Raw genomic sequence first — 26,780 nt, forward strand, 5'->3', positions numbered from 1 at the left:
TTCTTCATACTTTGAGTCTTGTGGCATTTTTATTTTATTATTTCCTGTCATTTTAAAGTACAATTAAATACTTTGTAATGCATTTTTACATTATATTGTATGCCCCCACACAGTATAATTTAACCATGTGCCTCCCACACAGTATAATGTCCTCTTATGTGCCCCCATACAGTATAATGCCCCCTTATGTGTTCCCACATAACAAACAGCCCCCTTATGTGCCCCCACACAGTATAATGTCCGTTTATGTGCCCCCACACAGCAAAATGCCGCCATATGTGCCCCCACACAGTATAATTCAACCATATGTGCCTCACACACAGTATAATGTCCCCTTATGTGCCCCACACAGTATAATACCCCCTTATGTGTTCCCACATAACATAAAGCCCCCTTATGTGCCCCCATACAATATAATATCCCCTTATGTGCACCCCACACATCATAATGCCCCCTTATGTGCCCCCACACAATATAATGTGCCCACACACAGTATAATGCCCCCTTATGTGCTCTGCATAGCATAATGCCTCCTTATGTGCCCCCACACAGTATAATGCCCCCTTATGTGCCTCCACACAGTATAATGCCCCCTTATGTGCCTCCACACAGTATAATGCCCCCTTATGTGCCTCCACACAGTATAATGTCCCCTTATGTGCCTCCACACAGTATAATGCCCCCTTATGTGCCCCACACAGTATAATGCCCCCTTATGTGCCCCACACAGTATAATGCCCCCTTATGTGCCCCCACACAATATAATGACGCTTATGTGCCCCCACACAGTCTAATGCCCCTTATGTGCACCCAAACAGTATAATTCCCCATTATGTGCCCCCCAAAGTATGTGCATCCAAAGTAAATACTCACCTAACCCACATTTCCACAGCGTAAAATACTATAGTAGTGCAGGGAGCCATCAGTGACCAGCCAGTGCAGGCAGACGCAATGCAGTGCTGTCATCGCACTTGCCAGGGGAATAGCTTTAGGGATAATAAGGTAAGCGGCTGCTTTGGGGCCCAAACTTAGAAGGGGCCCACCCAGGAGGAAGACTAGGAGATTTTATTTTCAGGGCCCCCTCAACAGTATTATAAAATGACATTATATATAGCGACTGTAACAGCGACTGCTGTGCGATGCTGTTCCCCTGCTTACCGCCACGGTCCCAGACGCCATGCTCTTCGGTGATCGGTGGCCAGTGCTTTCCAGTTTCTGCTGCAGTCCGGGACACTGTTTGTGTGAGTGATGTTGCTTCTGAGGATTTCGCTCCACAGCTTCCATTCAGCCCTGGACACAGCATGTGTTCGGCTGGTTTCATCTGTCACTGCTCTAAGGGCGGTACGCATCACTCCCTGAGCTGGGCTGGGTTGGGTCAGGTGACCTCATTGACCAACCCTGGCTCTCCTACACATACTTAAAGGGAACCTGTCACCGGGATGTGGTGTATAGAGCTGAGGACATGGGTTGCTAGATGTCCGCTAGCACATCCGCAATAACCAGTCCCCATAGCTCTGTGTGCTTTTATTGTGTAAAAAAAACCTATTTGATACATATGCAAATTAACCTGAGATGAGTCCTGTCCCTGACTCATCTCACGTACAGGACTTATCTCAGGTTAATTTGCATATGTATCAAATTGTTTTTTTTACACAATAAAAGCACACAGAGCTTTGGGGATTGCGGATGTGCCAGCGGCCATCTAGCAATTCATGTCCTCAGCTCTATACGCAAAATCCCGGTGACAGGTTCCCTTTAAGGGGCTCAGCCCTTTTCCCAGATGCCTGAGTGTTAAGGTCCTAGTCTGTTGCTAAAGAGCTTGATAACCACTTGTGTTCTTGATCTATACTTCATCCCTGGATTCTGCTTATCGTCTGATCCCTGCCTGTTTGCTTTGTATCTCCCGTTGCCGACCCAGATTGCCTGACCTGTACCTGTGCCACCTGCCCTGACCTTCTACCTGTCTGACTATGCCTCTGCCTCATCCTTCGGTTCCTGCTTTGTTGCTCCTGGTAATGACCCTGCCTGTCTACCACCCCTGTACTGCTGGTACCTATCTCAGATATCTCCTGGTCCGCCTGGACCAGCTGCTACTGACTCTGGGACTGCTCTGGAGTGGCAACTGGTAACTACCCTAACTACCCTGCCCAAGTCTATCCTCACCATCAGAGGCTCTAGCGAAGACCAGGTAGTTGCTTAGTCATGCCCCTCCAGGGTAAAGCCAGTTAGTAGCACAATGGGTTCACATCCGCTGATCTGTGACAGTACACTCAGGCCATGGATCCCACTGGTCATCCCAAGGCTGTCGTTCATGATCTGTTAAAGGAATTAAAGCGCCAGAGCGAACGGCAGGATGTCTTCATGCAATTCATGCAAAATGTTGCTGCTTGTCTGGATACGATCTCTTCTCCAGCCACTGCAGGGTCGCTAGTCGCTGCTACTCCTTCTACGACTACACCGGTGAATCCGGATCGGAGTGCCGCTGGTATGCAACTCCCTCTGCCAACCCGCTATGGTGGTGATCCTAAGACCTGTCATGGATTCCTAAATCAGTGCCTGATCCACTTTGAGTTACATGGGCAGAGGTTTCCCACTGAGCGTTCCAAGTTTGCCTTAATTTTCGCCTGCTGTCTGATGAGGCCCTTGCCTGGGCAAATCCTATTTGGGAACATGGAGGTCCAGAGACCAATAATCTGCAGTTTTTTCTGGCTACCTTCCGGATGGTCTTTGAGGAGCCCGGCCACCCGTCCTCTGCTGCATCTACGACAAGGTTCCTCGTCTGTGGGTCAGTATGCCATCCAGTTTCGTACCCTGGCTGCCGAACTTGCATGAAACAATGTGGCTCAACTGGCGGTGTTCTGGGAGGGCCTTTCTGACTGTATTAAGGATGAACTAGCTGGTCGCGACCGCCTGTCTACTCTGAATGACCTGATCACATTGGCTACAAGGATTGATATGCGTTTCAGGGAACGTTCTAAGCAGGTCGCAAGCACCAGAAGACCACCTCGTTTGGCTCCATCCTTCCAGAGACCGATCCCACCTGAAGAGGCCATGCAAATAGAGGGCCTTCGACTGTCTGACCAGGAACGCCTACATCATAAAGCAGAGAACCTGTGTTTGTATTGTGGATGCAAGAGCCACTTTGTGCGTAATTGTCCACAAAAGCTGGGAAATAACAATGTCTAGGATCAGTAGGACAGGTGGTCCTATACAAGGAGAAGCCTATCCGAAACTTTCAGTTCCGGTGACTCTCTCTCACAATTGAGTCACACTGTCTGTGCCTGCATTCTTGGACTCTGGGTCAGCCGGTAACTTCATTCAGCAAGCCCTGGTCCATCAGTATCGGCTTCCCAACATTCGTCTGGAAAGGCCTTTGTCAGTGGCCTCCATAAATGGATTACCACTCCCTGAACCGGTACTCTCTGTACCCCTTAAGTTACAGATTAGGGTTCTGCACTCTGAGTTGATATCCTTCTATGTGCTGACAGCCTCCGTGAATCCAGTTATCCTTGGACAACCCTGGCTGCGTCTGCACACTCCAGTTGTGGACTGGCACTCCGGTCAGATACTGCATTGGGGAACATCTTGTCACTCCACCTGCCTAGCGGAGGTCCGACCTGCTTCCTCGCCTTCTGTACCTGTAGACCTGCCTGGACTTCCGTAGCAGTATGGCAGTTTTGCAGACGTCTTTAGTAAGAAAGACGCATAGACCCTGCCTCCTCATCATTTATATGACTGTCCGATTGACCTTCTGCCTGGTGCTACACCTCCTTGTGGTCGGGTTTACCCATTCTCACTTCCAGAGACTCAGGCGATCTCTGACTACATAAAGGAGAATCTGGAGAGGGGGTTTATCCGGAAATCCACTTCACCTGCCGGTCCCGGGTTCTTCTTTGTGCAGAAAAAAGATGGATCCTTACGGCCCTGTATCGACTATCGAGGTCTGAATAAGGTCACCGTAAATAATCAATATCCTCTTCCGCTAATCTCTGAACTCTTTGATACGATTCGGGGGCTAAGGTCTTTACCAAACTCGACCTGCGGTGCATATAACCTTATCTGCATTCGAAAGGGCGACGAGTGGAAGACTGCTTTCAACACTCGTGATGGACACTACGAGTATCTCATCATGCCCTTCGGTCTGTGCAATGCTCCTGCGGTATTCCAAAAGTTTGTTAATGATATCTTCCGGGACCTGCTCTATATATGCGTGATCGTGTACCTGCATGATATACTGATTTATTCTCCAGATGTAATCACTCACCGGAAGCATATACAGTCTTACACTGGTTGAGGGAAAATCGACTCTATGCCAAACTCGAGAAATGCACCTTTGAGAAGACTACTGTACCATTTCTCGGATACATCATCTCAGATGCCGGAATACAGATGGACTCTTAAAAATTGAAGACGATAATGGATTGGCCATGCCCACAAAGTCTTCGTGCTATACAGCGCTTCCTGGGATTCGCCAATTTCTAACGGCAGTTCATTATGAATTTTTCATCCCTCACATCTCTGATCTCCGCTCTTACTAAGAAAGGGGTGAATGCCAAAGACTGGACTCCTGAGGGAGAGGCCGCTTTCGTCCAATTAAAGTGCTCCTTTGCCTCTGCTCCTGCACTGTGACATCCCGATGTCTCCTGCCAATTCTTTTTAGAAGTAGACGCCTCCTCCATAGAAGCCGGTTCTGTTTTACTACAAAAAGGTTCCAAGGGCAAGATGTTTACTTGTGGATTTTTCTCCAAGCTCTTCTCCCCCGCTGAGAGGAATTACTGTATAGAAGACAGGGAGCTTCTGGCCAGAAAACTCGCCTTGGAGGAGTGGCGTTATCCATTGGCGGGATCTAGTATTAATTTTCACCGACCACAAGAATCTTACGTATCTGCAGACAGCCCAGTGCACTTCCCCCCGGCCGAGAAGAACATCAAGGCGGATGCTCTGTCTCAATCATTTGACTTTTCTGACCAGCAGGAGGAGCCCCAATACTTGATAGATCCTGCTCGCTTGATCACAGTGGCTCCTGTCCTGGTAAGAGACATTAATCCCAGGAAGACATTCGTGCCATCTGCCAAAAGGAAATGTGTCCTAACGTGGGGGCACAACTCCAAACTGGCCGGTCATCCCGGGATCCGCAAGACCACAGAACTAGTGTCTCTCCACTAATGGTGGCCCATATTGTCCAAAGATGTGTGTGACTATGTCTCTGCTTGCACCGTCTGTGCTCAGAACAAAATCTCCAGGAGCAGACCACTGGCCCTGTTGTTACCCCTACCTGTTCCTGATGCTCCATGGCACATTGCCATGGAATTTATTACAGATCTGCCCTCTTCGGCTGGATATACCGTTATTTGGGTGGTCGTGGACAACTTCTCCAAGATGGCGCACTTCGTTCCTTTGACTGGACTGCCCTTGGCTGCAGAACTTGCTAAACTCTTCGTTAAACATATCTTCCGTCTGCATGGTTTACCTGGGCACATTCTTTCTGATCGAGGAGTCCAGTTTACATCCAAGCTCTGGAGGACATGGTTTAAATACAGATATCAGCCAATCAACATACCGGTAATCAAACTGATGATTACCGGTATGTTGATTGGCTGATATCTGTATTTAAACCATGTCCTCCAGTGATGACGCTACCCCCAGACGAAGGTACGCCGAAACGCGCGTTGGGGTTGGCGCCATCCTGGAGGAGACTTTTGTATGGGTAAATGTCCCTTTTCCCCACTATGTATGATTTCATGTATGCATAACCATCTCTTCTGAATAATCATGTTTAAGGATAGGGACTCCGTTCATTGTATGTCTCCTCCAGTGATGTTGCTTTTTATCTCCTGCACTGATTCTTTTAATCATGTATGTTGTCTAATGTGATTTTGTAATAATGATTAATTTAGTACCAGCGGTCTGGCATTTTTTATGTAGGTTATTTGTGTCAAGGTCCTAGTCTGTTGCTAAAGAGCTTGATAACTGCTTGTGTTCCTGATCTATACTTCATCCCTGGATTCCGCTTATCGACTGATCCCTGCCTGTTTGCTTTGTCTCTCCCGTTGCTGACCCGGATTGCCTGACCTGTGCCGCCTGCCCTGACCTTCTGCATGTCTCACTACGCCTCTGCCTCATCCTTCGGTTCCTAACGGCCCAACTTTATCCTCACCATCAGAGGCTCTAGCGAAGACCAGGTAGTTGGTTAGTCACGCCCCTCCAGGGTACAGCCAGTCAGTAGCACTATGGGTTCACATCTGCTGATCCGTGACAGCGACACTGTAGGAAACATACAGACAGCAGCTGTTGGGCTTTGTCTGAGAGAGTGATTTTGACTAGCCACAGGAGTGGGGGTTGCATGGAAGGAGGCGGGCTGCGAAGAAGTTCCGGGGGGGGGGGGGGTGCCCCCATTCAAAAATTTGCTGTGGGACCCAGTCATTTCTAGTTACGCCACTGGCGCTTGCTGTGCCAAGATGCTGGCTAGACATGAACAGGACTCCAAGTACAGATCTGATGCGTTCTGGCAGTTAAGCACAGTAGGCACAATGACATCACTGCATCACACCTGCCTGCGCTAATCCATTAATCAGATCGTGACTGATGCAGCAGGGAGCTGATTGCTCTTTGCTCCACCATTGTATTCAACTTTATCTGCTTCATGAGGATGTGTATGCAGTTGAGGTAGGTGCCACACAAAAACTTTTACCAGCACTGGTCTCTAGTTGTAGATACCGACTGTGCCAAAGGTGTACTGGCTGGGTGGCAACCCTAGTCATTTTTTCACAGTAGACATGCTCCATCTAGCAGAGTATGGTGCACATTATACCTGTCACCAGTGATGGTCAGTTCACAGTGTTCGCTAGCGAACACATGCGGGCTGCCATCTTTAGTAAGGGTAGACTAACCCGTCCGGCGATGCACAGGTAAGCCCTTACCTGTGCCGGGAGCCGGGCTGAAATCAAATGCAGTCACCGGGAGCAGGCAGTTCCGAGAACAGCCCAATGAAGGCCCCCGGCGGCTGTTCTCGGAACTGCCTGCTACGGTGACTGCATTTGATTTCAGACCGGCTCCCGGCACAGGTAAGGGCTTACCTGTGCATCGCCGGACGGAAGAGTCTACCTTACTAAAGATGGCACCCCGCATGTGTCCGCTGGCGAACACTGCGAACTGACCATCACTGCCTGTCACTATGTAAAGATGCAAAGGTTAATAAATACCTCCTCACTGGGCACAGTCTAGGTGTGAGACAATCTGTGCCACATCCTGAGATGTAGATCCAGCACTAAATGTAATTGTGATACTCACATGTCTATACAATGAGCAGGTAGGAGAATCCATTGTGAATGTACTAGTGATCCTGCACATCTGTGCTCAAACGGTAGATATGGTCTGGAGCGACTCTGCAACCAAACACATGGAGAAAGTCAGTGAGCAGGTCTAGAAGTAGGGATCTGATAGGTTAATTAGTTGAAACAAGTGTGAGCTGTATGTCCTTCTTAGTCTTATCTATTACGTGTTTGTTTCTGTTGTACTAAAACAGATGAGGAAAGTAGGACTTCATGTAATAGAAATAACTACTATACCCATTATTTCATTCCTTAATATTTTTTATAGATTTTTTCCTTTTACATTTAATGTTCCTAAGTTGCTCCTTTTTATTTTAAAGTGGTATTCTCAACACCTTATGATATACCATTAATGTCTGACAGATGCATGTGCCACCTCTGTAACCTGTACATATGTCAAGAGCAGGGTTCTCTGACTCTGTCCCACCAGGCAGAGAGTAACTGGAAAGGCTGCTGCTCATATGCATGGCTCTTTAATTTCACTTGTATGAGAGTATCAGAAGCAACCAAGCATGGCTGTTCAGTACGTGGACCTCGTTGTGGCACTATGTGGGCCCTGCATCTATCAGACATTGATGGCATATCCTCGATATAGGACATCAATGTCTAAGCTGTCTCTCAAGCAAAGAATGGCTGAAGAATAGTGTTGGGCGAGCATGCTCGGCCGAACACCATTTTGACTCGACCATCGCGATGCTCGGCACATCGCAGTGTTGGGCCGGACACCGCTTGTGCTCGAGCACGATGCTCGAGTCTCCTCCCAATGACATGTTCGGCTCAGTCTTAGTCAGGGCGAGCTGCAGCAGAAGGAACAGATAGTGTACGGACAGGAATTGTTTCTTTTTTTTAAGGCAGGGTTCAGTGTTGAAAGGTGTTAGAGACCCAAAAGTCCTTTTTGCGCAACCTGCGCTAAATTGCGTGCAATTGTTTGGCCGCTGCTGACAGTGACACAACCTCTGCTACATCTGTTGTGTTACATTTGCGCATCCTAAATATCTGTGACATTCAGTGTAATTTTTTCTTAGCCACTGGTAACAGCGACGTTACCTGCGCTCTATCTCATTTATAACGTTTGCTCATCCTAAATAACTGTGACATTCAGTGTAATTTTTTCTTAGCCGCTGGTGACAGCGACATTACCTGCGCTACATCTCCTGTATAACTTTTGCGCATCCTAAATATCTGTGACATTCAGTGTAATTTATTTGCACATACACTTACAAAACCTGCGCTACTGTATGTGTGACATACTTGCAAGCATATATACCATTTAATATGCTCAAGGCGAGCAGTAAGGGACGGGGAAGTGGCCATGCTGCTGATGGTGCACGCAGAGGCCGTGGCCCTGGGCACGGTGAAACTGAGCCTGCTGCCAGAGCACAAGAAACACACTCATCCACGATACCTAGTTTAATGTCCCAGTTTGCAGGGCATCACTCTCGAAGTCACACCAGTGCGACCAGGTGGTCGGTTGGAAGCAGCAGATAATGCTTCCAGTCGGTTAAGCACCACCCTGTCTTCCACAAAGTCCAGTCTCAGTAGCCAAGAGTCTGGTCAACAGAATCCTCACCCTGATCCTTCTTCCTCCAACCATGGAGAGTCTTGGTAAACAAGTGATCCCACACTCGGATATTCAGAGGAGCTCTTTTCATCGCCATTCCTTGATTTGGGCCTCTTGCCAAGCCCGCTTGAAGAGAGACATGAGGAGATCTTGTGCACTGATTCCCAAACTCTTGAGCATCGACAGTCGGAAGAAGATGAAGGTGGGGAATGGCAATTAGTGTTTCACGAGGTGGATGATGATGAGACACAGTTGTTAATAAATCAATGGCAATTAGTGTCTCGAGGTTGATGATGAGGATGAGACACAGTTGTCAATAAGTGAGGTTCTTGTTAGGTCAACATGTCAGGAGGATGACCAGAGTGAGGAAGTGGAAAAGGAGGTGTTGGACGATGAAATCACTTACCCAACCTGGGAAGGAGGCAAGCCGAGCGAGGACAGCAGTACAGGGGGGGGGGGGGGAATCGGCAGCACAGCAACAGGCTGGAAGAGGCAGTGGGGTGGCAAAAGGGAGAAGGCAGGCCATACCAAACAGGCCTGCAACTGTTCCCCGGAGCACCCCCTTGCAGCAATCTCCCTTGCCAAGGGGTAGGTGTTCCACAGTCTGGCGCTTTTTTGAGGAAAGTGCGGACAATAAAAGAATTGTCATTTGCAAACTGCCGTACCAAAATGAGCAGGGGCGTGAACACTAGCAACCTCACCATCACCAGCATGATCCGCCACATGGCATCAAAGCACCCTAATAGGTGGGCCGAATGCCTGGATCCACAATCAGTGTCTGCGGGTCACACCACTGCCTCCTCTTCCCCTGTGTTTTGTGCTGGCCAATCCCCTGTCCAGGACGCAGACACCTGGACCTTCGCAAGCACCATCAGCTAGCACATCCACTTCTGTGTCCCAGCGCAGCGTACAGATGTCCATACCCCAGGCCTTTGAGCGAAAGCGCAAATACCCAGTCACCCACCCACCCACAGGGCATAGCACTAAATGCGCACCTTTCCAAATTGCTAGCCCTGGAAATGTTGCCATTTAGGCTTGTGGACACTGAGGCTTTCCGCAGCCTGATGGCGGCGGCTGTCCCTCATTACTCAGTCCCCAGCTGCCACTATTCTTCCCGGTGTGCCGTCCCCGCCTTACACCAGCATGTGTCCCATAACATCACCTATGCCTGACCAACGCAGTTATTGGGAAGGTCGACTTAACGACTGACACATGGACAAGTGCTTTTGGCCAGGGACGCTACATTTCCCTGACGGCACACTGGGTCAATGCTGTGGAGGCTGGGAGCGAGTCGTACCCTGGGACTGCACAGGTGCTACCGACAACACGGATTGCGGGCCCTACTTCCATCAGAATTTCCGCCACCAGCTACATTAGTGGCTGCAACCCCTCCTTCTCCTCCTCCACTTCCACCTCTGAATTCTCATCTTGCAGCACCAGTCAGAAGCTGGAAGCAGTGTAGTACTGCAGTGGGGAAGCGGCAACAGGCCATGCTGAAACTAATTTGCTTAGGTGACAAACAGCACACTGCCGCAGACCTGTGGCAGGGTATAAGGAACCAGACTGAGCTGTGTCTCTCGCCACTCAACCTAAAACCAGGCATGGTTGTGTCTGATAATGGCCGTAACTTGGTGGCGGCTTTGGAGCTCGGCAAGCTCACACACATACCATCAACTTAGTGGTTCAGCGGTTTCTCAAAACCTACCCCAATTTGCTTGTGCTACTGGTGAAGGTGCGCTGCGTGTGTGCCCATTTCCGAAAGTCATCTACAGCTGCCGCCGGTCCGGCAACGCTGCAGCAGTGCTTGCAATTGCCAGCTCACCAACTGTTGTGCGATGTGAGCACGCGCTGGAACTCCACATTCCACATGTTGCCCAGGCTTTGTGAGCAGCAGAGGGCAGTAGTGGAATTCCAGCTGCAACATGGTCGTCGCCTTTCCAGTCAGCTTCCGCTCTTCACAAGCGACGAGTGGGCATGGATGTCTGACCTCTGTGAGGTTTTCCTCAACTTTGAGGAATCAACACAGATGGTGAGCGGCGATGCCGCTATTATCAGCATAACAATCCCACTTCTGGGTCTACTGAAACGCTCTGCATGTGGAAGAGGTGGAAATGGGGGAAGACAGTACACAGGGTGATAGCCAGACCACCCTCAGTTCGTCTACTCAGATGATGAGGAGCAGGAGACGGTTGCCTCCACTACAGAGGGTAGTACCCATAGCAGGTTTATTCCATCTGTTCAGGGTGGATGGGCGGAGGAGGATGAGGTGATTGAGAGTCATCCTCCAGATGAGGACAGAGAAGTCTGTCACATGGCTGACTTTATGTTATGCTGCCTCGCGTTATATGCATTTTGGCCAACACCGATTACTGGTTGTTCACCCTTCCCGACCCCCGCTACAAAGAGAACTTCTCATTTCTGTGGTGGAGAGGACTAGCAAAATAGTGCAATACTAGAAGGTCCTTGTGGAAAAATTGCTCCAAAAATTTCCATCTGACAACGCTGGCGGCAGAGTTCCTTAGGCAACCGAGGGGAACACACAGCAGTTCCAACCGAGGCAGGGCAACACTCTCCAAGGCCTGGGACAGTTTCATGACACCCCGCCAGCACCCTAACCCTGATGGGCGGCCTAGTGTCACAAACAGGGAAAAGTTTTGGAAGATGGTGAAGGAGTACGTAGCAGACCGTGTCAGCATCCTCAGTGATGCCTCTGTGCCTTACAATTATTGGGTGTCCAAGCTGGACACGTGGCATGAACTGGCGCTCTACGCCTTGGAGGTGCTGGCCTACCCTGCCGCCAGTGTTTTGTCAGCGGGTATTTGGTGCTGCTGGGAGCATAATAACTGATAAGAGCATCTGCCTGTCAACTGAAAATTCTGACAGGTTGACTCTAATGGGATTGCCCCTGACTTCTCTACTTCACCAGAGGAAAGCGGCTGGACATAAAGGCACTTTAAATGTGGCTTTTATGGTGTATTGAATACACTGTATTCCCATGCACCTCTTCTACCACAAAAAAGGGTATATGGTTCAATCTTCCTTTTTTCGTCCTCCTCCTCCATCATATCAACATGCTTATTAGGCTGCCCTCGCTCCTAATTTTTTAGAGGGTTAGCTCAGCAGCAGACCCTCACCCCTAATGTTTTAGAGGGTCACCAGCAAGCCCTCGCCCATAATGTTTTAGATGGTCAGATCAGCAGCAGGCCCTCACCCCTAATGTTTTATATGGTCAGATCAGCAGTAGGCCCTCCCCCTAATGTTTTAGAGGGTCACCAGCAGGCCCTTGCTCCTAATGTTTTTGAAGGTCACCAGCAGGCTATCAATCTTAATTTTTCAAGGGTGTGTATGATGCCTTCCTTTATGTGTAATAAAGGGTGTATTAGAGCAGTGGTCCCCAACCTTTCATGCAAGACAATTTTCCCAGGGACCGGGTGGGGGGGGGGGGGGGGGGGGGGGGGCGGGGGTTCTGGGGCAGGGCTTAGGGAGTAGGCGGGGCTGACTGATTCACGCGTATAACAAAACACAAGGTGCATATTAAAATATATAACAATACAGGGAGTGCAGAATTATTAGGCAAGTTGTATTTTTGAGGATTAATTTTATTATTGAACAACAACCATGTTCTCAATGAACCCAAAAAACTCATTAATATCAAAGCTGAATATTTTTGGAAGTAGTTTTTAGTTTGTTTTTAGTTTTAGCTATTTTAGGGGGATATCTGTGTGTGCAGGTGACTATTACTGTGCATAATTATTAGGCAACTTAACAAAAAACAAATATATACCCATTTCAATTATTTATTTTTACCAGTGAAACCAATATAACATCTCAACATTCACAAATATACATTTCTGACATTCAAAAACAAATCAGTGACCAATATAGCCACCTTTCTTTGCAAGGACACTCAAAAGCCTGCCATCCATGGATTCTGTCAGTGTTTTGATCTGTTCACCATCAACATTGCGTGCAGCAGCAACCACAGCCTCCCAGACACTGTTCAGAGAGGTGTACTGTTTTCCCTCCTTGTAAATCTCACATTTGATGATGGACCACAGGTTCTCAATGGGGTTCAGATCAGGTGAACAAGGAGGCCATGTCATTAGATTTTCTTCTTTTATACCCTTTCTTGCCAGCCACGCTGTGGAGTACTTGGACGCGTGTGATGGAGCATTGTCCTGCATGAAAATCATGTTTTTCTTGAAGGATGCAGACTTCTTCCTGTACCACTGCTTGAAGAAGGTGTCTTCCAGAAACTGGCAGTAGGACTGGGAGTTGAGCTTGACTCCATCCTCAACCCGAAAAGGCCCCACAAGCTCATCTTTGATGATACCAGCCCAAACCAGTTCTCCACCTCCACCTTGCTGGCGTCTGAGTCGGACTGGAGCTCTCTGCCCTTTACCAATCCAGCCACGGGCCCATCCATCTGGCCCATCAAGACTCACTCTCATTTCATCAGTCCATAAAACCTTAGAAAAATCAGTCTTGAGATATTTCTTGGCCCAGTCTTGACGTTTCAGCTTGTGTGTCTTGTTCAGTGGTGGTCGTCTTTCAGCCTTTCTTACCTTGGCCATGTCTCTGAGTATTGCACACCTTGTGCTTTTGGGCACTCCAGTGATGTTGCAGCTCTGAAATATGGCCAAACTGGTGGCAAGTGGCATCTTGGCAGCTGCACGCTTGACTTTTCTCAGTTCATGGGCAGTTATTTTGCGCCTTGGTTTTTCCACACGCTTCTTGCGACCCTGTTGACTATTTTGAATGAAACGCTTGATTGTTCGATGATCACGCTTCAGAAGCTTTGCAATTTTAAGAGTGCTGCATCCCTCTGCAAGATATCTCACTATTTTTGACTTTTCTGAGCCTGTCAAGTCCTTCTTTTGACCCATTTTGCCAAAGGAAAGGAAGTTGCCTAATAATTATGCACACCTAATATAGGGTGTTGATGTCATTAGACCACACCCCTTCTCATTACAGAGATGCACATCACCTAATATGCTTAACCGCCTCACGTCCGCCCATAGGATATAAACGTCCTATGGGTGGACGTCTATTTCTGACAGCACGTTTTAAAACGTCCTGTCAGAAATAGCAGCTGCACGCTAATCGTGCAGCTGCTGATCGGGTTGCCCGCTGTCAGTGACAGCAGGGCAACCCTAAGACAAGGCAGGGACAGTGCCCAGGTGTCCCTGCCTTCACGATCGCTGCAGACACAGCGCTCACCGAGCGCTGTGTCTGCAGAGAAGGAAGCGCTGTGCGCTTCCTGTTCCGGCCCGGCGGTCATGTGACCGGAGTGTGCAGGAGCTGTGTGAGGTCTCTCAGAGACCTCGATCAGCCCTGCTGTGAGGCTGTACAGCGCAGGATTGCTGCTGTACAGCCTCTATAGGGGTGCATTTGTCCTGTAACTGGGGCTACTATGTCAGCCCCAGTTACAGGAGAAATCAACAGTGAAAAAAAAATAAAAAGTGAAGTAAATGTCCCCCAGAGGTCTTGTATGACCTTATGGGGGACGAAAAGTGTAAAATAAAATAAAAATAAAATAAAGGGTTGAAAAAATAAAATAAAAAAAAGTTTCACATGTAAAAAAATAAAAAATCCCAAGTAAGGAATAAAAAAAAAAAATTTAAAATAGAAAAAATAAAATAAAATAGACATATTTAGTATTGCCGCGTCCGTAAAAACCAGCTCTATAAAAATATCACATGACCTAACCCCTCGGGTGAACACCGTAAAAAAAAATAAAAAAAACTGTGTCAAAACAAGCAATTTTTGTCACCTTGCATCACAAAAGGTGCAACACCAAGTGATCAAAAACGCGTATGTCCCACAAAATGGTACCAATAAAACCGTCACCTCATCCCGCAAAAAATGAGCACCTACATAAGAAAATCTCTCAAAAAATAAAAAAACTATAGCTCTTAGAACATGGAGACACTAAAACATCATTTTTTTGGTTTCAAAAATGCTATTATTGTGTTAAAGTGAAACAAATAAAAAAAAGTATACATATTAGGTATTGCCGTGTCCGTAAAAACCAGCTCTATAAAAATATCACATGACCTAACCCCTCGGGTGAACACCGTAAAAAAAAAAAAAAAAAAAAACTGTGTCAAAACAAGCAATTTTTGTCACCTTGCATCACAAAAGGTGCAACACCAAGTGATCAAAAATGCGTATGTCCCACAAAATAGTACCAATAAAACCGTCACCTCATCCCGCAAAAAATGAGCCCCTACATAAGAAAATCTCTCAAAAAATAAAAAAACTATAGCTCTCAGAACATGGACACATTAAAACATAATTTTTTGGTTTCAAAAATGCTATTATTGTGTAAAACTTTAATAAATGAGAAAAAGTATACATATTAGGTATCGCCACGTCCGTAACAATCTGTTCTATAAAAATGTCACTTGACTGAACCCCTCAGGTGAACGCTGTAAAAATAAATAAATAGAAACTGTGCTAAAACAACCAATTTTTTGGTCACCTTGCCCCACAAAGTGTTATAATGAATGATCAAAAAATCATATGTACCCAAAAATAGTACTAATAAAACTGGCACCTTATCCCCTAGTTTCCAAAATGGGGTCACTTCTTGGGAGTTTCTACTGTAAGGGTGCATCAGGGGGCTTCAAATGGGACATGGCATCTAAAAACCATGTGGAGTTCCTTTCCTTCTGCGCCCTGCCGTGTGCCCATACAGCAGTTTACGACCACATGTGGGGTGTTTCTGTAAACCGCAGAATCTGGGTAATAAATATTGAGTTTTGTTTGGCTGTTAACCATCGATGTGTTAAAGAAAAAAATTGATTAAAATGGAAAATCTGCCAAAAAAGTGAAATTTAAAAATTTGATCTCCATTTTCCTTTAATTCTTGTGGAACGCCTAAAGGGTTAACAAAGTTTGTAAAATCGGTTTTGAATACCTTGAGGGGTGTAGTTTCTACAATGGGGTCATTTATGGGGGTATCCACTATGTAGGCCCCACAAAGTGACTTCAGACCTGAACTGGTCCTTATAAAGTGGGTTTTGGCAATTTTCTTAAAAATTTGAAGAATTGCTTCTAAACTTCTAAGCTTTCTAACGTCCTAAAAAAATAAAATGACATTTCCAAAATGATGCCAACATAAAGTAGACATATGGGGAATGTTAAATAATAAATATTTTATGAGGTATCACTTTCTGTTTTAAAAGCAGAGAAATTGAAATTTAGAAAATTGCGAATTTTTCAAATTTTTGGGTAAATTTGGGATTTTTTCATAAATAAAGGTGAAATATTTTGACTCAAATTTATGACTATCATGAAGTACAATGTGTCACGAGAAAACAATCTCTGAATGACTTGGATAAATAAAGGCGTTCCAAAGTTATTACCACATAAAATGAGATATGTCAGTTTTGCAAAATTTGGCCTGGTCAGGAAGGGGGCAAAGGGCCCAGATGGGAAGTGGTTAATTGGTAGTAGGCTTTCGAGCCTATACAGCTTGGAGTAAGACAACATGCATAAAGAGGATGATGTGGTCAAAATACTCATTTGCCTAATAATTCTGCACGCAGTGTATATAACGACTATATAAACTGACTATGGTCTCTGCTGCACTGTACCATATTTTTCGCCCTATAAGATGCACCTAGGTTTTAGAGGAGAATAAGAAAAAATATTTTTCATTACACCTCAGGTCAGACCAGCAATCAGACCCCCAATGTTAATCAGACCTCAGATCAGACCCCCAATGGCTCCGATCAACCCCCAAACCTTTAGCCATCTATCAGCCCCCCATGTCAGTCATAAGCCCCCCAATGTCAGCCATAAGCCCCCCCAATGTCAGCCATAAGCCCCCCCAATGTCAGCCATAAGCCCCCCATGTCAGCCATATGTCAGCCCCCCATGTCAGCCATATGTCAGCCATATGTCAGCCCCCCATGTCAGCCATATGTCAGCCCCCCATGTCAGCCATATGTCAGCCCCCCATGTCAGCCATATGTCAGCCCCTCATGTCAGCCATATGTCAGCCCCTCATGTCAGCCCCTCATGTCAGCCATATGTCAGCCCCTCATGTCAGCCATATGTCAGCCCCTCATGTCAGCCATATGTCAGCCCCTCATGTCAGCCATATGTCCCCCAGGTCAGCCATCAGCCCCCAGTGCAAATAAAATAAAAAAAACACTTAACTCTCCTGCTCCTGGTCACCATTGCAATCCTCTTCATTCTGCTGTCGGCTGGCTGTGTATAGCGGCACACAGTATGAGGTCACAGAGCGACCTCACGCTGTGCGCAGCCCTGCACAGCCGATAGCCGAGCCGTGGACCAGGAAGCGGTGAGTACAGATCTTTCACCGTTTCCTGGTCCTTCTGTACTAATGAAGCGCTTCCATAATGGAAGCGCTTTATTAGTACAGAGTTAAAGACTGCCCTGATCGCCGCGGCCCGGCAAACCGTCTTCCAGGGCCCGGTCCTGGGCCGCGGCCTGGCGGTTGGGGACCGCTGTATTAGAGTGCCCGTTCCTTGTAATTTTTGGCAGCTTTTTCACTTAGTGCATAGGCTTTATGAGTGTAGGAGTCCCACTACCTGAACAATTGTACCACAATGTGAATGAGGCCCTCCTTTATGTGATATGCAGGTTGTATTGGAGTGCCTCTACCTTGTAATTTTTGGCAGCACTATACAAGTAAATATACAGGAAAGAATGTTTCCTAATCTTCGGTTTTGTGCGTATTATTGTCAGTCTGTAAAAGTGGCGTACTATTCGGACAACATCATTCCAAGCAGCGATCTAGGAGTCCAAGATGCATCCAGACATTCTCCTCATGCTGGTACCGAACCATTTCAGTGGTGTTTCGATAAATTTCTGACCTTTTCCTGTGAACCAGACACCCTCCCCTCTTCAGAGCAAGGGGTGCCTGGTTTAATGCTCGGGTTCTCCCATTGACTTCCATTTAGCATCCCAAAGTGTTCTACTCGAGCACCTGAGCACATTGGTGCTCGATCAACACTACTGAAGAACTGTTTAGAAAAAAAGCTAGTATTAAGAAACTAATATGGTGCCATCTAGTGGAAATTTTGTATCACTACAACATGCAGTGAAAATCTATAAATTCCCAATATCGGAAAATATATCACGTACTTTGACTCATATTTATTAAGGGTCTTGCACTTGTTTTCTGGCATAATTCATGAAATTTCTCTCGTGCACTGGTTTTTGGACAGGTTCATTACTAATTACTAATGATGACAGATTGTCCCACAATCTACACTTTCTTTCGGCTTGATAGTGACTGTGGCAATGAGTTTTTAATTTGTGCCAAATCTATTATTGGCATGTGCCAGTTTTTAGGCACCGATTAATGATCCAAAAAAGCCAACTAAGAATTGGTGTAAGTAGGAAAAAGTGTCTAACATCTAGCAAGATGCGCCAACTCTATCACACAGCAAGCACCACTGTTGTAGATTTCTGTTCTGTGTGCATGCCTTCTAAATATCAGACAGCATTAGCAAACATGCACTTTGTGCTTCACTTTCTCACCATAACCATATTAGTTTCCTGTCAGTGAACGAGAACACTCTTGTTTACATTCAAAGGCAGCAAACTGGAAGACTCCTAGTCTTGCTCTCAGCTGAGGGTTTGTTACAGCTGTATCCAGTCTAGTAAACCTTCTATACATCCATCTAGTAGTTTGTTACAATGTATCTGTCCAGATTCTAGGCAGTCTATCTCACAGACTATTGCCTAGACTAGATACAGTTGTATTCACTTCCCACTGCTCTTAAGTTTGCCCCAAATTAGTCTATCCCACAGATAGTAAAATGAGTTGGCCACATTTTGTTGACAGCAGGAGACGTAAGCAAGGCAGCTAAGGATGGCGAGTGAAGGAGCCGGTACCCAGCAATAGGTAGGAAGTGAGCATGTTTCCCTTTTGCAGGTCTGGCCAGGAACAGGGTTTGTCAAAAAAGTAATGGCATGGCAAAATTCCACAAAGAAAACATTGTATAATGCTTACCTGTATAGAGGCATGCCAGTAAAGGAGTGAAGAATCACTGGGTATTGTGGGCATAGCTTGTGGATCACAGTTTGCAGGCCAATCTAGCACAATATAATAGGTCAGTGAACTGTAGTGTTACATTACACTTTCCAAAATTCCATAAGAAAACTGACACTGTACTCAGATTCTATATCATTGTGCATGCCGTTATCTAGTGGTGATACCAAAAGGAACCAATAAATGTAAAAGTGGAGAACTGGTCCACAGGCTAAACTCCTATGTCTCTCAATTGGCCGGTACTATGTGACCATATTAAACTATTATTCTAATGTTCGGACCCAAAGTGATTCAACATATCTTGTATTTTATTCTTTTTTTTTTATTGATAGAGAGCTTTTCAGGGCAATTGAAGCACTTTCGATTTGGGTCTGCTCATCTGTACATTGGAGTCCAGTGGGTGGTCCTATTCAGGCATTGGCTGCCCTCTGTGTAAGTATTGTGCACACAGAGATAGCTGTCAATCACTTAGTAAGACCATCCACTTGACTCCTGAGCACGAGCAGAGAATTAAGTGTATTAATCACTAGTTATACTGAATAATTTCCCTGCAAAACTGTCTATCAATCTGCTCAGCTCTTACTGTTCTGTTTTGGGTGATACTATATCTCCTTATTAAGATAATCAGCTCCTTATGGAGCAAATCAGCTCTTAGCAAGCTCTGCTTCTACTTCCACCAGATAGCTACTGTACATCTGGTGCCATTAGAGCATACCCGCTCTCCTCTTCTATAACATGCTGCCCACAGATAACACTGCACGTACAATGTGACAAGTTCCCTTTAAAGGGTAACTGTCATATTTTTTTTATTTGCTAGTTTATTAGAGCTAGGCATGCATACCTGAGTTAGTCTGTCAATGATTGTCAAAAGATCTGTAATTACCTTATAATAACAGCTTTCATTAACGTCCTCTGTCCCTTTCCACTGCTCCATTAAAAGACCATTGCTAGGGTTTGTCTGTCTTCCTTTTAGTATAAACAGAAGACAGAGGGGCAGTCCTCCACACTGCATGCCTGCATTAGGCTTCAGAGTGAGGAGGCGTGTCTATCAGTAATCCAATCTGATTGGCTGGCAGGGAGCTGCTGGCTACAGCAAGTGTGTATGTGAAGTGAGGGAAAGCAGTTTTGGCCTCAGAGAACTGGCAGAGGAGCCATCTTGAGAAGGTCCTCATATTGTAAATGTTTAAACAGCCATAACTAAGGTATGTGAAGAAACTAAAGATTGCTTTATGCATAATGCTGCTGCAGCAGTAACATATGCTAAAATTTATTTTTGGATGAAAACATGACAGTTACCTTTTAAAGGGAGCCTGTCAGCTAAAAACATTAATTAAAAGTAGCCAGCAGTATATTTCTAAAGATCCTTTTCTTCCAAAATCTTGAAAAAACAAACTTTAATTCCCTGCATGTGCTACGTAACAGCAGAGTTTGAAGTCAAGTCTGGATATCCACGCCCTTTCCCTGCCCCTTCGCCTCTGATTGACAGCTGATAGTTTTCAGCTGTTCAGCAAAGCCGGCCGAAATCTCGCGCATCTCTATTCCTGTGCCTGCACATTGCCGTATGCCGCTGTTAGATAGTTTTCAGCGGCTCAGTGCGCAGGCTTCAAACTCTGCTGTTACATAGCGCGTGCAGGGAATTAAAGTTTGTTTTTCAAGATTTTAGCGCATCTGGCCGGAGGAAGAAAAGGATCTTTAGAAACATACTGCTCGCTACTTTAAGGTAATGCTGACGATTTGGGAGGCGTTTTTTAGGTGACAGGTTCCTTTTAAGTACTATTGGTTTTGCCGATAGACAAGATATATGTTAGCTTTCTGTAATGTTGCAAATTGTAATATATTCAACTTAGTGAATTTATTCAGTTGCTGTACAGCTAATCATTGTGGGTTCTTGGTCCTTCTTATTTATCGGCTGCATGGCTTCAGCATTAAAGAAACATCATAGTGGCAGCCTTGAATGGCTGAGATGCCATGCTATGGATATAATATAATTGTGTATCAAGAGATTTACAGTGATGGCTAACCTCCGGCACTCCAGCTGTGGTGAAACTACGACTTCCGACTACGACTCTGAGAACAGCCAAACAAGTGTGCATCTTAGGAGTTGTAGTTTTAACACAGCTGGAGGGCCGGAGGTTAGCCACCACAGGATTAGAAAGTATGCAAATAGTAAAGCCCGTTTGAGGGGTTTCTTATCAGCTCACCTACGATCACATTATCCCATGGTTTGGGATGTGTCAGTGGAGCGTTTGGAATGTCCGTTAGATTAGTCGTCCAGTATCCATAGAAGCCTCTGGCATTCGTCACGTGGTTGCTGACAAATTTAATAACGGCAGTATTCCCAGTTGTATTTAGGGTCGGTGGCAATGTCGTTCCACAGAAGTGACCTACAAAGCAAAGAAAAAGATATGAACTACCCATTTACCATTGATTAGATTTAAAGAGCAGGAGAGAAAGTTTTTTAGGTCATGTTCAGACATAAACGAGAGGATTTGTTGCAGATTTTCTAACATACTCCATGTCAATGGGGTTACAAAGAATGTAGGACTCCCCTCTAGTAAATCAGAATTCCCTAATAGAGTACCTACTGTAATTTGTTTACTAATTCAGACAATAAAGGGGGAGTCATCTTTTAAGAAAATGTGGCGTAAATGTGTTGACTAAGACATTGTCCTCTGCATGGTCTGTATGATTTTCTGATCGCTGGTGAACCCCAATCAAAGAGACAGCGCAATTGCAACACTTCGAATGACAAAGTATTGTTTTTCCACATACAGCGGTATTGTAGTAGGACCTCCATCCATGATGGTGAAATGTCTCACTTCCACACATCAGGGACTCATGTCCCACTAGCAGTGGTGTACATAGAGAAGTAAGGGCCCCATATCAATGATCAAACCAGGCCCCCCACACAAGACAGAAGGGTTTCTGCCTAAACCCTTTTCAATGATCCTTGGGGCATTTCTTCCACTGCCTCATTTGCTAAAAGTTGTTCTTTTAGAGGAAAGTGTCCTGATTTTCACCTCCAGTAGAACAGGAGATAATCCCAACTAAGACTGGGCCCCCTCTTGCCCTGGGCCCCATAGCATTCGCATGGTCTGCTGCTATGGTAGTTACACCCCTGCCTACTAGTATGTTTGCCAAGACAAGCACTTCCAATTCAATACTAAAGTGACCCTCTGGTTGAAGAAAAAAAAATCCCATTAACTGGGAAACAAAAAGAATACTTACCTGGTGACCTCCTTTTCATCTTTTTAGTTGCAGATCCCTAGCCTTCTCATCTGACATCGAAGATGGCCACACCACTTCTTGGACTGATGTATTGGTAGCCCAAGACACTTTCTATTTGTCCAGCCTTGCTCTTGGATTAGGCAGTACTGCTCAAGTGAGCAATTCAAGGGCAGCATGAAGTGTCTTGGCCTACAAAATGCACAGTATGCATCAGGTAGTCTAGGAAGGTGTGACCACATTGGGTGGCAGAAGAGGAACCTGGGAACTACAGATCTGCAGCTAAGAAAAGGAGATCATCAGATAAGTCTTCTTTTAATTCCCCAGTTAATGTTCTTGAACTGGAGGGCCAGCTTAAATTTGAATATCCACAAGTGCTGTCTCTTTCTGATTGAGGGTCACTCGAAGGCCTCTTTCACATGGGCGTCGCGTGTGAGGGCCGGATAGGATGCGGATGCGTCGCGGGAAAATGCACAATTTTTCCACGCGAGTGCAAATCGTTTTACTGCGTTTTGCACGCGCGTGAGAAAAATTGGCATGTTTGGTACCCAGACCCGAATCCGGACTTCTTCACAGAAGTGTTGTGTAGATTTTATTATTTTCCCTTATAACATGGTTATAAGGGAAAATAATAACATTCTTAATACAGAATGCTAAGTAAATTAGGGATGGAGTGGTTAAAAAAAAATTAAAAAAAATTCAACTCACCTCATCCACTTGTTCGCGCAGCCCAGCTTGTCTTCTTTCTTCTTCTTTGAGGACCTGGGAGAAAAGGACCTTTGGTGACGTCACTGCGCTCATCACATGGTCCATCGTCACCTAGCAACCATGCGTGAAAATCACACCGCATCCGCACTTGCTTGCGATTTTCCAGCAGCCCCATTCACTTCTAAAGGGCCTGCATTGCATGAGAAATACACAATATAGAGCTTGCTGCGATTTTCACGCAACGCACAAGGGATGTGTGAAAATCAATGCTCATGTGCACAGCCCCATTGAAGTGAATGGGTCCGGATTCAGTGCGGGTGCAATGCGTTCACCTCACCCACACGGGCGAGAATTCCGTGCGGGTGCAATGCACCCACACTGAATCCGGACCCATTCACTTCAATGGGGCTGTATACATGAGCAGTGATTTTCACGCATCACTGGTGCGTTGCGTGAAAATCACCGCAAGCTCTATACTGTGCGTTTTTCACGCAACGCAGGCCCCATAGAAAGGGGCTGCGTGAAAATCGCAAGCATCCGCAAGCAAGTGCGGATGCGGTGCGATTTTCATGCATGGTTGCTAGGAGACGATCGGGATGGGGACCCGATCTTTATTATTTTCCCTTATAACATGGTTATAAGGGAAAATAAAAGCATTCTTAATACAGAATGCTTAGTAAAAAAGTGATGGAGGGGTTAAAAAATTAAAAACAATTAATAAACTCACCTTAATCCACTTGAACCCTCAGCCTGGCATGTCTTCTTTCTTTTTTGATGTAAAGGACCTGTGGTGACGTCACTGCGCTCATCACATGGTCCATCACCGTGGCGATGGACCGTGTGATGAGCGCAGTGACGTCATCAAAGGTCCTTTAGCCAGGTCCTGAAGAAAGTAGAAAGAAGAGGAGATCTGCTACGCGATCAAGTAGATGGGGTGAGTTTGTTTATTATTTTTAACCCCTCAATGGACATTTTACTAAGCATTCTGTATTAAGAATGCTATTATTTTCCCTTATAACCATGTTATAAGGGAAAATAATAAAATCTACACACCGATCCCAAACCCGAACTTCTGTGAAGAAGTCTGGGTACCAAACATGCCGATTTTTCTCACGCGCGTGCAAAACGCATTAAAACGCTTTGCACTTGTGCGGTAAAATCGTGCATTTTTCCGCAACACACCCGCCTCTTGTCCGGCCCTCAGACGCAACACCCGTGTGAAAGAGGCCTGTGGTGCTGTATTCCCCTATATGTAGAGCTAACTCACTACTGTGACCTGCGTCTCATCTTCTCCTCCAAGTCTTTTTTATCATAATCATATGTATTTTAAATTTGGCAACTAAAATTTTAATTTGTCACCTGCAGTCCTATGTAACAGCCCAGATAACAGTGATAACTTTCTGTGTGCTGATAATGTAGTAGATGTTCCATGCAGTCCTATGTAACACCCCACATAACACAATAGTTCACTGTGTTATGTGGGATGTTACATAGGACTGCAGGTAACATCTATGACATCTGTACTCAGACAGTTATGAGATGGTGGGGTTCAGACTCCTGGCACCCCCACCAATCAGCTGTTTGAGGAGACCGCGATGTTCCAGCGAGCGGCGCAGCCTCTTTTCTCCTTACCAACCACAGCGCTGTCCATTTGATAGCACTGCGCTTGGTATTGCAGCTCAGCCCCAATCACTCAGATGGGACAGAGCTTCACCTAGGCCACGTGACCAATGAATGTGATGTCATATGGCCTAGGAAGAGACAGTGGCGCTCACGAAGCACCGCAGCACCGCAGCCTCTTCATACAGAAAAAAAACGGTAAACTTAAAACTTAAACTTAAAATGGAGGGACGGGCCGAGTTGGGTAGACAGCCCCGGGCCTATCGTGCACTTAATCCGCCCCTGCTGATTCCGATATGGAAAATGCACTAGAATCAGTGGAAAACCTCTACGCAGGGGGGGCCATTGCCCCGGGTGCCAAATTGCATGGGGCGCCAGGCAGCAGGCATTTCAAGGAGTGCCTCGGGAGCATACGGCTCCCGTCCCCTCTATTCTGACTTATAGGCTTTAGGCCAGGCCTGAAGCCTATGAGGCCATAGACCGGTGCAGGAGATCGCGATTACCTCATCGTGACCTCCTGCATCGGGTCTCACAAGACCAGTGATGTGTTCCTGACCTCCTGCGCCGAGACGCCACAAGCTGTGATGGAGTGAGGAAGAGAGGTGAGTATTCTTTTTGTTTATTGTGTAACTACCCTAAGGCAGGCCATACTGGGGACAATATGGAGGTGGAGGGCATTATCAGTATGAATAGAAGAAAAAACAAAGAAGGCAGTTATATATTATACAGAGAGGCCAAATTTTATATTATACAGAGGGGCCACATTATATATTATACAGAGGGGACACATTATACAGAGGGGGCCAGGATATATATTAATTTTACATAAGGGCCAGTATATATTATAATTTTACAGAGGGGCCATTAATAATGGTCCCTCTTTATAATTATAATATATAATGGCCCCTGTATAATATTAGGCTATATAATGGCCGCCTCTGTATTATTATAATATATAATGGCCCCTCTGTATTATTAGTATATATAATGGTCCCCTCTGTATTATTAGTATATATAATGGCCCCTCTGTATTATTATAATATAATGGACCCTCTGTATTATTATAATATATAATGGCCCCCTGTGTATTATTAGTATATATAGTGTTCCCATCTGTATTTTTAGTATATATAATGTCCCCTCTGTATTATTATAATATATAATGGCCCCTCTGTATTTTTATAATATATAATGGCCCCTCTGTATTTTTATAATATATAATGGCCCCTCTGTATTTTTATAATATATAATGGTCCCCTCTGTATTATTATAATATATAATGGCCCCTCTGTATTATTAGTATATATATATATATATATATATAATGGCCCCCCGTGTATTATTAGTATACATAATGGTCCCATCTGTATTATTAGTATATATAATAGCCCCCATCTGTATTATTATATTATATAATTGCCCCTCTGTATTATTATAATATATAATGGCCCCCTGTGTATTATTAGTATATATAATGGTCCCATCTGTATTATTAGTATATATAATGGCCCCATCTGTATTATTATAATTTATAATGGCCCCTGTGTATAATGATAGTAGAGGATAGCAGAGGATGATAGTAAAGTGAGGAATCTAAAAATGTTTTTTTGTGAAACTCTGTAGAGACGAAACGCGGCTGAAAGAAGGTTTCATGGCGGTCTAATCTCCGAATGAAGACATTGAGGAAAGTCTAAATCACAGGAGACGTCACTGGATGGATGAGGTATGTGGTGCTGTATTCTCCTGTATATAATAATGTCCATCCAGATATTTGTTTCATGGTAGGGTTGGGGGATGGATTGAGAATATGGCCCACCCTGACGTATCCTGGCCCCACACTGTGAGTGTTCTGAATTCTGGGGCCTCACACCCATCTACTACATTATCTGTACTCAGAGATAGAGATGGCCTTGCAGTTCGCCCGGCGGTCATTTTGTGGCGAACTTTGCGTGTTCGCGATTCGCCAAACATGCGAACATATAGAGAAATTCGCACCCGCCATATTCTTTTACATTATGAAGAACTTTGACCCATGACACATCCATCAGGTGGTACAGGACAGCCAATTGAGACGTTTCAGCCCATGGATATACCCCCTACCTTATAAATAAACCTGATCTGGCCGCCATTTTACATTCAGTCTTTTGCCAGTGTAGGGAGAGGTTGCTGTGTGGATCAGGGACAGACTTTTAGGGACACCAAACACTAGCTAATAGGGCCACAAAAGTCCTTTTAAGCACTAATATAGGTGTGCTATCGATATGTGTTATACACAGAGGGGTGCGATATACTTATAATATAC

The 26,780-nt window shown here is 45.5% G+C and overlaps 1 protein-coding gene across 1 annotated transcript in view; it reads right to left on the reverse strand.

Moving 5' to 3' along the window:
- Positions 1-4,024: 4,024 nt before the first annotated feature.
- The window catches only part of LOC120990971 (ovochymase-2-like), a 104,705-nt gene continuing 81,949 nt past the window's right edge, over positions 4,025-26,780 (reverse strand). Inside the window, exons 20-23 of the mRNA XM_040419863.1 lie at positions 21,127-21,309; positions 18,887-18,969; positions 7,291-7,385; positions 4,025-4,154 (exon numbers count right to left, since the gene is read on the reverse strand). Of these exons, the coding sequence (XP_040275797.1) occupies positions 4,025-4,154; positions 7,291-7,385; positions 18,887-18,969; positions 21,127-21,309 (491 nt within the window). The remainder of the gene's footprint in view (positions 4,155-7,290; positions 7,386-18,886; positions 18,970-21,126; positions 21,310-26,780) is intronic.

This window comes from Bufo bufo, chromosome 2 (assembly GCF_905171765.1).
Source record: "Bufo bufo chromosome 2, aBufBuf1.1, whole genome shotgun sequence".
Lineage (NCBI taxonomy): Eukaryota > Metazoa > Chordata > Amphibia > Anura > Bufonidae > Bufo > Bufo bufo.